We start from the raw sequence: 12,273 nt of genomic DNA on the forward strand, positions 1-12,273 counted from the left end.
TAATGGCCCTTTGGTTTTACCCCCATCATCACCAGCTGTTTCAGTTTTACCAGGACCAGATCTTTCTACATCCAAAGTCTGATATTGTCAGCTGTGACTGAAAGTGTGTCCAAAAAAAATTGTAAACCATTGTGGAATCTTCCAGTGGTGGTACCACGGATGGTGCACCCGTATTTGCTACTTGGCCAGCCAGCCAGTGTTCCGAACTGTAAGTGTAGTATTAGAGCCCAATGCTGAATTCAACCTGAAGCTACAGGTGGCATAGTCTTGTCCTCGTTAAGGAGACCTAGCAGGGGTTTGTGGTCTATTATTACAAATTTATGTCCATAAAGCTATTGGTGGAACTTCCTCACTCCCAATATGACCGCCAAACCTTCCTTCTCTATCTGGGCGAACTGATGTTCTACATTATCCAAAGTCCTGGATGCAGATGCCATTGGGTGCTCCTCTCCATTGGCCCATCTATGAGTTAATACTACCCCACTGCCATACAGGGTGGCATCTCATGTCAAGACCAAATCTCGCTTGATATCATAGTATGCCAACACCTTAGAGATTGGTAGCTGTTTCTTCCCTGAAAGCTACAGCTTGGCTGTGCAACCATTTCCAAGGCTGACCCTTAAAGAGTCAAAGTGCCAGGATGGAGGCCAAGGTATGTATGAATTTTCCATAATAATTCACCAGCCCAAGGAAAGTTCCAGTAAAGATATGAGAGGCAGGGCACCTTTGATTGCCCTCACTTTATCTTCCAACAAGTGTCGTCCAGTCTTGTCGAATCTATAGCCCAAATAGATCTCTTGGGGTGCCTGCAACATACATTTTTCCCTTCTAAAAGGTGTACACCTGCCTGGGAGAGACATCAAAGGACTATGTCGAAGTTCTCCAAGTGCTCCTTCTTGGTCTTGCCTGTTAATAGCACATCATCCAAATAAATGCTGACCTGAGGTAGACCTTGTGAAATGTTCTTCACCATTCCCTGAAAAACTGCGCATTCTGATGATACCACAAATGGCAGTCTTGTATATTGTTACAAAGCCTTATTGATATTAATAGCAGACTTCTGGGAATTCTCATCTAACTGCCATCGAAAGTACCTATGGTTCACGCCTAGCTTTGTGAACAATAGCACCACCCCTCACCAGCTTTGCGTATAAATCCTCTATGCAATAAATTTATCCAGTTGTGAAAAGCAGTTTACCATTTGTTTAAAATCCACACAAAGGTGGAATGACCCGATGGTCTTCACAATCGATATGATCAGCGTTACGGATTCTGCAAACTGAACTGGTCTGGTCTGATGGTTCCTTGATTTCTGCCACTACTTTTTCCCTGCAAGGCAAATGGTACTGGGCTGCTTGTTAGAATTGGGGAATTGCTTCCTGGTCAACGTGCAAGGTGGCCTTGGCTCCTTTGATAGTCCCTGGAAAAACTTTCACATTTTAATTAGGATTTCACTTAGACAGCCATTTTCTAATAGGAAAATGTTCATTCAGTCTAGGTGAATCTGTCGCAACCAATCTTGCCCCATCAAGCCTGGGCCCAAGCTTTTTAATACAATCAGTGGTAAGTGAACCAGCTATTTTTCATAAGAGACCAGAACTGAACTTGTACCCTTAATCTGTAAAGCTTTCCCAATATAGGTTCTCAGCCTGGCCGAGGTCTTGCACAAGTTAAGGGTTGGTGTACACAGTAAATTTGGTAAAGGACGGTTTCTACGATTACTGAAATGGCAGCGACTGTATCAACCTCTATCAGAACTGAGTGACCATTTAACCAGACATTTATTTTGATTGGTTTTGATTTGAATGTTAAGCAATTTAAATTGTTCCAAACCAAATGCAGGTGGACTTTCCAGGATGTGCACTCTCCTGGATACTGGTCAAGGAGTTCTCTTATTCAGTTTCAGTCTAGTGGGATTCTTTTGCTTTCTCAAAGTCCACACACCGGCAGCAACTATCATTGCTTCGTGGCCTGAATCCTGAAGAAAATGTTAACCACTTGGCCATGGCTTGGCTTTGTTTTTGTGTTTTGCTGTGGGCTGACCTCGAGTCCCTCTGTTCAGGATATGTCCTGAATGAGACAATGCAATTGCCTTCACTCAGTAGTGGTCCTAAGCTCAGTTGGGCCGGAGAGAGTTTCCACTTCCATTGAAACATTCTACAACTCATTTGCTACACTTGCCGCATTTTCCAATAATACATGCCAGTTGAAGTACTTGAAGTCCAATTGCGCATCAGCTAGTAGGTGCTTTTGCATGGTTACATCAGTAATCTCACAAACCAAGTCTCTCAGCATCTCCTTAATTGTTTTATACCAATGTTATACGCCCTCTGCCAGTCATCTGCCATGCAGCAATAGCAGGCAGCTGGCCCTGGGGTGGCAGCAGCTGAAGCAGCCAGTGGCAAGAACAGGAGCAGGTAGCCCGAAACAGCCAGTGGTGAGAGCGAGAGCAAGCAGCCCAAGGTGGCTGTTGACAAGAACAGGAGTAGGCAGCCCATGGCAGCTGACAGTGAGGCAGAGAAGTGGCGGTGGAAGCAGGAACAGGCTACAAGGTGGTGAGAGCAGGCAGCCCAGGGCGATGATGGTGCAAGGTCAAACCAGGAGTGGGGGAGGTCAAGCCCTTGTGAGGGGTGCCAGCCCAACATGGCCAGGTGCTTATGGACTGTGGTTTTGAACAGTTAATATTTGTTTTTCTACATTTTAGTAGGAACGACTGTAAAGTTTAATTTTAAAACTTTGCTTTCTTCATACCAAGATTCTGTTCCTAGGTATCTTTGTACCCAAGATGATGCCGTAAATGGCGACTTGTAATCCTTTCACTATACTCATGTGAGTAGGTGACAATAAATTCAATTCAATTCATGTTAACCAAGTCAAAAATCCTGATACGGATTCCCTTGGTTCTCAAACTGCCAAGTAAAACAGATAGTGTTGCAGAATTAGAGGCGGCTTGGGGTCATAATATTACTTAAGAAAATTGGTCAACTCTTGAAAGGTTTTAGTATCTGGTGCCTTCCCTAGGAAAAATGACAGTTTTTCCACATACTGGGACCTTGTCTTTGACAGCAGGGTCAAACAGGTCAAGCTTCCCAAATAACAGCATGACATCAGAAATGCTGACCCCCAACTCAAAGATGACTATTGCAAGTGAATTTCTTTAGGAACATGCATCTCACTCTCATCACTACTGAAATAATTCGAGAGGCTGGTATCCTGTCACCAAGTCACCCTTCATTTACACGTGCAGACTCCTTGATGCTGATCCAACTCCCTCAAAGCCAGCTCTGAGTGAACAGGCTGTCTGACCTCTTGTTTTTTTTAGGCACAGAGGTCAGTTCCCTCCCTAACACAAAATGGGGAGCCCTTCACCACTGATCCAGCTCGCTCTGTGTGAACAGGATGTCTGACCTCCTGTTTTTTTTTGTTTGTTTTAACATATCCTTTAATGCACAACAGTTTTACCAACATGATTTTGAAACAAAGGCCATATGCATTCAATTCATGCATAATCATGTGATGCAGCGCAAAGACAGTGTAGGGATATTGATAATGGAGAAAGCTAAACACTGAAATCCTGGAGTGAAGGCAGTTGTCTACAGCACTGCCAATTACTTGAGTTATTGGGCATTAAAAAGAAAAATCAAACATTTCCGATCTTTTAATTTACAATGGTTTAGTCCAAACAGGAATGACTAACTCATTCTTCTATTCTAAATGGCCTTTGTTGTGGGATCCAGAGCTAGTAAGAAAGCCTACAACATAGTGTTACTGGCATCTGTCTAACGGACTAATCCTGTTTTTTAAAAAAAAAAATCAATATTCACAACGATTGAGAGATTGTACGCTGCAATGTTAGATTAGATTCCCTACAGTGTGGAAACAGGCCCTTTGGCCCAATCAGTCCACACCAACCCTCCAAAGACTAACCCACCCAGACCCATTTCCCTCTGACTAATGCACCTAACACTATAGGCAATTTAGATTTAGATTCAGATTACTTACAGTGTAGAAACAGGCCCTTCGGCCCAACAAGTCCACACCGCCCCGCCGAAGCGCAACCCACCCATGCCCCTACATTTACCCCTTACCTAACACTACGGGCAATTTAGCATGGCCAATTCACCTGACCTGCACATCTTTGGACTGTGGGAGGAAACCGGAGCACCCGGAGGAAACCCACGCAGACACGGGGAGAACGTGCAAAGACCAGTGAGCCTGACCTCGTTGATGGGCAAGTTGTTGGAGGGAATCCTGAGGGACAGGATGCACATGTATTTGGAAAGGCAAGGACTGTTTCGGGATAGTCAACATGGCTTTGTGCGTGGGAAATCATGTCACAAACTTGGTTGAGTTTTCTAAAGAAGTAACAAAGAAGATTGATGAGGGCAGAGCAGTAGATGTGATCTATATGGACTTCAGTAAGGCGTACGACAAGGTTCCCCATGGGAGACTGATTAGCAAGGTTAGATCTCATGGAATACAGGGAGAACTAGCCATTTGGATACAGAACTGGCTCAAAGGTAGAAGACAGAGGGTGGTGGTGGAGGGTTGTATTTCAGACTGGAGGCCTGTGACCAGTGGAGTGCCACAAGGATCGGTGCTGGGCCCTCTACTTTTTGTCATTTACATAAATGATTTGGATGTGAGCATAAGAGGTACAGTTAGTAAATTTGCAGATGACACCAAAATTGGAGGTGTTGTGGACAGTGAAGACGGCTACCTTAGATTACAACAGGATCTGGACCAGATGGGCCAATGGGCTGAGAAGTGGCAGATGGAGTTTAATTCAGATAAATGCGAGGTGCTGCATTTTGGGAAAGCAAATCTTAGCAGGATTTATACATTTAATGGTAAGGTCCTAGGAGTGTTGCTGAACAAAGAGACCTTGGAGTACAGGTTCATAGCTCTTTGAAAGTGGAGTCACAGGTAGATAGGATAGTGAAGGCGGCATTTGGTATGCTTTCCTTTATTGGTCAGGGTATCGAGTACAGGGATTGGGAGGTCATGTTGCGGCTGTACAGGACATTGGTTAGGCCACTGTTGGAATATTGCGTGCAATTCCGGTCTCCTTCCTATCGGAAAGATGTTGTGAAACTTGAAAGGGTTCAGAAAAGATTTACAAGGATGTTGCCAGGGTTGGAGGATCTGAGCTACAGGAAGAGGCTGAACAGGCTGGGGCTGTTTTCCCTGGAGCGGAGGCCGAGGGGTGACCTTAGAGGTTTACAAAATTATGAGGGGGCATGGATAGGATAAATAGGCAAAATCTTTTCCCTGGGGTCGGGGAGTCCAGAACTAGAGGGCATAGGTTTAGGGTGAGATGGAAAGATATGAGAGAGACTTAATGGGCATATTTTTCATGCACAGAGTGGTATGTGTATGGAATGAGCTGCCAGAGGAAGTGGTGGAGGCTACTACAATAGCAACATTTAAAAGGAATTTGGATGGGTATATGAATAGGAAGGGTTTGGAGGGATATGGGCCAGGTGCTGGCAGGTGGGACTAGATTGGGTTGGGATACCTGGTCGGCATGGACGGGTTGGACCGAAGGGTCTGTTTCCGTGCTGTACATCTCTATGACTCTATGACAACCTCTGCAGTATTTGCATTCAGCTCTTTATCCATTCTTCCGCCCCGGAACACTTCAACCCCAGGGCATCAATGTGGACTTCAACACTTTCCTCATTTCCCCTTCCCCCACCTCACCCTAGTTCTAAACTTCCAGCTCAGTAACTGTCCCCTTGACTTGTCCGGACTTGTCCTACCTGCCTATCTTCTTTTCCACCTATCCACTCCACCCTCTCCTCCTTGACCTATCACCTTCATCCCCTCCCCCACTCACCCATTGTACTCTATGCTACTTTCTCCCCACCCCCACCCTCCTCTAGCTTATCTCTCCACGCCTCAGGCTCACTGCCTTTATTCCTGATGAAGGGCTTTTGCCCGAAACGTCGATTTCGAAGCTACTTGGATGCTGCCTGAACTGCTGTGCTCTTCCAGCACCACTAATCCAGAATCTGGTTTCCAGCATCTGCAGTCATTGATTCCCCTGTGCGATAAAAACAGTCAGGGTACCAACCACCTACACTACAACCAAATGGCAACTTGAGACTGTACATAGCAGTTGTCACTTTGATCATTTGCAGTGCAGGGGGATGACCAGTAATCCCATTGTTGCAGTGGGTACACAATAATAACTGAAGAAACTATTCTTCACTGTGGCCAACCAAAAAGATTTCAATTCACCAACTGCACAGAGATATCAACTTCAAACCCAGAGGTCCACAGCACCCAGTAACAGAAAATGGAACAGGTACTGTAGCACAGGAATGACACTTCCAGAGAAGAAACACTACCCAAATGAACAAGCAAAGACAATGCACATCATTAAGAGAATAGCACAACTTAAAGAATGTACGTACAAAGTGTGTGCAGAGACAAATGAGAATAACGAACTGCTTATGCAGGAGAACAGCTGTGTGCACGGTGAGTAATTTGAGTAACTCAAAATGCATCTGTTTTGTATGAAAAGGGATTTTGGGGACAGAAATGCAATACTGTACTAACAGGTCTCCAGCTTTGCTATAGTCAGGTGACCTCAATATGAGGCACTCACTGCAGGGATCCATCCTACAACCAGTTCAAAGAAGACAGTACAGGCTAGACTATTGTCCTGTGAGCTCACAACAACTATGCACTGTTACTTGACAACTGTTAGGAGTGTTCAGAAAAATCTGCAATGACATAGGTAACATTGAAAAAATGTTTGCGATTGTTGTGAAGATTTGTAGGTCTTAAGTTTGCTCGTTGAGCTTGAAGGCTTGAAGGCTTGTTCTCAGATGTTTTGTCACCATGCCAGGTAACATCATCAGTGAGCCTCCGTTGAAGGGTGATGTACTGTCTCACTTTCAATTTGTGTCTCTTCGTCTGTTGTGGTGGATGATATCACTTCTGGTTCTTTTTCTGAGAGGTTGGTAAATGGAGTCCGAATCAATGCGTTTGAATGCCAGGCCTCTAGGAATTCCCATGCATGTCTTTGTTTAGCCTGTCCCAGGATGGATGTATTAGGAGAAAGTGAGGACAGCAGATGCTGGAGCTCAGAGTGGTGAGTGTGTTGCTGGAAAAGTGCAGCAGGTCAGGCAGCATCTGAGGAATAGAAGATGTTTCTGGAACAAGTCGAACTGGTGTCTCTCGTTATCGGGTGTGTAAAGATAATAGCGATAGTTGGTTATGTCTTTTGGTAGCTAGTTGGTGCTCATATATGCCGATGGCTAGTTTCCTGCCGGTCTGTCTGATGTAATGCTTGTTGCAGTCCTTGCAGGGTATTTGTATATGATGCTCGTTCTGCTGATTGTTGGTACAGGGTCCTTAAGATTGAATAAAATATGCCATGTCATTCAATGTGAAAGGACATGAAGGACTAGATTGGGTTGGGATATCTGGTTGGCATGGACGGGTTGAACCGAAGGGTCTGTTTCCATGCTGTACACCCCTATGACTCTATGACCAATTTGTACTGATTGATGTAGAGTCATGGAGTTATACATCCTTTCAACTTGTGCTTCCTGAAAAAAGAAAGCGATGCATTTAAAAACAAACTTATCTTATACATTAAAACAAAATATTTCCATTCTGTATAACTATGACTCCATAAAATATTCTCTCCAAAATATTTAATACTAGATATTAAAAGTCTAAGCATCAAAACATAGAACAAACCTGTATTAACCATAACACTGCAATTTATACATACACAGAAATGTATGCATTTATGCAGCAACTTACATGAATACAGGATGCTTACAAGTGTTTGCAGCTAAATAAGTACTTTCAAGTGTAGTCACTGTTATACTGCAGCAGGGTTACAACAATGTGATAATAATTAGATCATGAGTTTCTGTGAAAGATAAATATTGATCAAGGCCGTGCATATTTCCTGTGTACTTCTTTGAAATTGTGACATAAAAAGATTCTATGTCCACCTGAAACACTTGAAGCTAATCAAATCTTTTACTGCTGCCCTTCTTGAGTTCTGCAAATGAAGATTGAGCAACAAATTATTAAACCTCTGCATGGTTCAAAATCATACAGAACTAGGTACTGACCCAATGAGATATCAGAGAGGTACTATTACCACTCAATTTTTCTGGTGGGGGGTGGGTTACTCCATTATGGAAACAGAATGACTTAAATAAAAGCACAAGCTTACATTTATTAATCTCTTGAGCGTATGCTATAATCACTGGCAAAATCCGTGCTTATTGCACATATCTAGTTGTCATGCAACTATGCAGGTTGTTATGAAATGTTATGGGTAGTTAAGAGCCCACCATGTTGGTGTGCTGGGAGTCACATTTATGCCAGACTGGATAAGTATGGTATGTTTCCTTCCCTAATAGAAATTTAAAAACCGTTTGACCTTTACAATGTGACAGTCCAACAGTGACTTTTATTGATGCTCTTCCTGAAGCCAACACTATTTACACCTGTCATGGACAGCAACAGCCTGGCAATGTCTATGAGGTGTGATTGTGCGCGTATGGCAACCACGCAGACATCACCATTACCATCCTAGTCTCAATGGCAAGATCGACCTACCAGAGGTGGGGACACTGTAGAATACAGTCATGAGAAGGTTGCTCTGGGAATTATTCACATTGACCACACAAAATCACATGGAATCAAGTCAAACATGGTTGATGAAACCTCTGTTGATAACTGTCCTAATGCTCCCAGCACAAGTTGATAAACTAGTACCGATGATGGAAAGGGAACAGTATGTACTCTGGGCTTTAATGTCTATCACAAAGACTGGCTTGGTTGCACTACTGATTGGGTTGGTTGAATCCTAAGAGTCACAGCTGCTAGATCTATAGTAGGTGGTGAGCAAGGTAACAAAAGAAAAACCGATTGGTAAGAGCAAAGTCAATCTACTTGTTGCATATATTTCTAGTCATTACAGTACTGGTGGGAGTGACCATTGTGCAGTCCTGTGGAGATGAAGTCTGGCCTTCACTTTAAGGTTGTCCTGCACCATGTTGTGTGGTAGAACTACTGTGTTAAATGCGACAGATTCTGAATAAATCTAATAATCCAAACAAGGCATCCATGAAGTTCTGCAGGCCATCAGCAGTAGCAAAAAACTGTACTCAGCCAAAATTTGTATCCTCGGAGCCTGACATATCTCACACTCTACTCGTACCTACAAGCCAGGGGACCAAACCCAGTACAATGAATAGAGCAGGAGAGCACGGCATCCGCAATGCCAGACATACCTAAATATGATGCATCAATTTGATGCAGCTACAACACAAGGTTACTTGTATGTTGAACAGTGGTATCAATATGCAATAACAGAGCTAAGGGAGCCCATGTGGAACAGATCTAATCTCTGCAATGCCACATCAAGCTGTGATTGCCATTGACAATTGAAGGAGGTTCCACAAATATTGCCTTCTTCAATGATAGGGAAGCCTAGGCACGGCATTTGGTATGCTTTCCTTTATTGGTCAGAGTATTCAGTATAGGAGTTGGGAGATCATGTTGCAGCTGTACAGGACATTGGTTACACCGCTGTTGATTGCGTGCAATTCTGGTCTCCTTCCTATCAGAAGGGTGTTGTGAACGTTGAAAGAGTTTCGAAAAGATTTACAAGGATGTTGCCAGGGTTGGAGGATTTGAGCTATAAGGACAGGTTGAAGAGGCTGGGGCTGTTTTCCTTGGAGCATTGGAGGCTGAGGGACAACGTTATAGAGGTTTATAAAATCATGAGGGGCATGGATAGGGCAAATAGACAAGGTCTTTTTCTTGGGCTGGAGCAGTCCAGAACTAGAGAGCATAGGTTTAGAGTGAGAGGGGAACGATATAAAAGAGACCTAAGGGGCAACTTCCTCACGCAGAGGGTAGTGCGTGTGTGGAATGAACTGCGAGAGGAAGTGGTGGAGGCTAGTACAATTGCAACATTTAAAAGGCATTTGGAAGGGTACCTGCATAGGAAGGGTTTGGAGGGATATGGGCCGGGTGCTGGCAGGTGGGACTAGATTGGCTTGGGATATCTGGTCGGCATGGACAAGTTGGACTGAAGGGTCTGCTTCCATGCTGTACATCTCTATCAGTGCAAAAGACAAAGCTAAAGTGCTTCCATCCATCTTCAGCCAGAAATGCCGAATGATTGATCCATCTCAGTTTCCTCCAGAGGCACTTAATGCTACAGAAGTCAGTCTTCAGGCAATTTGATTCACTTCACATGATATTAAGAAATGGCTGAAGGCTATGAGCTCTCATGACATTCCCACAACAGTTTTGAAGAGAAGTACTCTGAACTTAGCTAAGCTGTTCCAGTACAGCTACAACATTTCAACATTGCCAGATAGATGCAAATTGTCCACTTTTCATCAGAAAAGTGATGAAAGGAAGCATAATGCAACACTTGCTCAACAATAACTAGCTTGTTCTCAATTTGGGAACACCAGGAGAATTCATCTGTTGACCTCATTACAGCCTCAGTACAAACAGGAGTTGAAAATTGTGGTGCTGGAAAAACACAGCAGGCCAGGCAGCATCCGAGGAGCAGGAGAATTGATGTTTCGGGCATAAGCCCTTCTTCGTGATTCTCCTGCTCCTCGGATGCTGCCTGGCCTGCTGTGTTTTTCCAGCACCACATTTTTCAACTCTAGTACTCCAACATCTGCAATCCTCACTTTCTCTCAGTACAAACATGCACAAGAGAGTTAAACTCCAGAAGTGATAGGAATGTGACTGCCCTTGACATCAAAACAGCAGTTGGCCATACATGGCATCAGGGAGTCCTGAGAAAACTGGGATCAATGGGAAATAGAGGGATAACTCTGCTGGTTGGAGTGATGTCTAACACCAAGGAAGACAAGATGGGCTTGTTCACGGTCAATCACCTCAGTCCATGGACATCATTGCTGGTGTTCCTCAGGGTAATGTCTTAGGCACAACCTTCTTCAATTGCTTCATCGATGACCTTTCTCCATCATAAGGTCAGAAATGGGATGTTCGCCAATAATTGCACTATGTTCAGCACCATTTGCGACTCCTCAGATACTGAAGCAGCCCATGTTCAAATGCAACAAGATCTGGACAATATCCAGGTTTGGTCTGACAAGTAGCAAGTAACATTCACACCACACAAATGCCAGGCTATGACCATTACAAATAAGTGACAAACTAACCACAGCCTCTTGGCATTCAATGGTGTTAGGAGCATTGAATCCCCCACTATCAACATCCTGGGGGGGGGGGGGGGGGGGGGGCGGGGGGCAGTGTTTATAATTGGCCAGAGACAAGATACAATGCAACAACTCATCCAGGTTCCTTTAACAGCACCTTCCAAACCTGTAATCTCTATCAGCCATTAAAAGGGCAGCAGGCAAAATGGAACAACCACAGCCTTCAAGTTCCTCTCCAGCGACACACCAGCCTGATTTGGAATGATACCATTGTTTCTACACTGTTGCTAGGTCAAATTCCATGAACTCTTTTCCAAACACCACAGGAGTATATCTACGCTCCTAGGCATGAAACAATTCAAGGGGGCAACTCCTTTCTCAATGGCATTTAGGGATGGGCATTAAGTAATGAGCTTGTCATTGACTTCCACATTCCATGGACAATTATTTAAACATTTACTCAAAAAGCTCAACACACCATCCAGGACAGAGTAGCCAACCAGATATCTTCAACATTCACTCCCTTCACCACCAATGCATACAGTTATAACAGTGTATCACTTGTAACTTCTACAACACTTTTCAAACCCATTCTTCTACAACAATAAGAATGACTAGATACCTGGGATCATCATCATTTGCTCTCGTATATCACCATTACTTCATTGTTGCTGTGTCAAGATCCTGGTTTTCCTTTCCTAACAGCACTGCGGGTGTACACACAATCCAAGGGATGCAGCTGTTCAAAAAGGCAGCTTATCAACATATTGGCCTAGCCAGCAATAACCACATTCCTTGAACAAATTAAGCTTCTATCTGTCAAATCTAGCATGACCACTACTACTTATGATCCATTAAGTGCACCAGCTATATTGGGCAGCTCTCTGATTTTGTAAACCTCCAGCATAATTCAGAGATAGATAAAGTGCTTGTGAATGATATATTCCTGTTTGCTTGTTGGGGAATAGTAACTTAAAAAAAACGAGTGTGAGATCCCAAATACATTCTAAGAGACTAAAGTCACAAAATTCTTAGATCTTAAACAAGTAAATGTAAACTTTACTATATAAAGTTAGAACAG

General features: G+C 43.7%; 1 protein-coding gene across 5 annotated transcripts in view; it reads right to left on the minus strand.

Moving 5' to 3' along the window:
• The window catches only part of LOC140453486 (cation channel sperm-associated protein 4-like), a 77,496-nt gene that overhangs the window by 51,394 nt on the left and 13,829 nt on the right, over positions 1–12,273 (minus strand). Inside the window, exon 1 of one of the 5 annotated variants that reach the window (XM_072548206.1) lies at positions 1,199–5,760. The exons of the other annotated variants lie outside the window; for them this stretch is intronic. Coding sequence (XP_072404307.1) covers positions 1,199–1,201 — 3 coding nt within the window. The 5' untranslated portion in view covers positions 1,202–5,760. Of the gene's footprint in view, positions 1–1,198; positions 5,761–12,273 lie in introns of those variants that run through there. 5 annotated transcript variants of the gene reach the window in all.

This window comes from Chiloscyllium punctatum, chromosome 27 (genome assembly GCF_047496795.1).
Source record: "Chiloscyllium punctatum isolate Juve2018m chromosome 27, sChiPun1.3, whole genome shotgun sequence".
NCBI classification, from domain to species: Eukaryota; Metazoa; Chordata; class Chondrichthyes; order Orectolobiformes; family Hemiscylliidae; genus Chiloscyllium; species Chiloscyllium punctatum.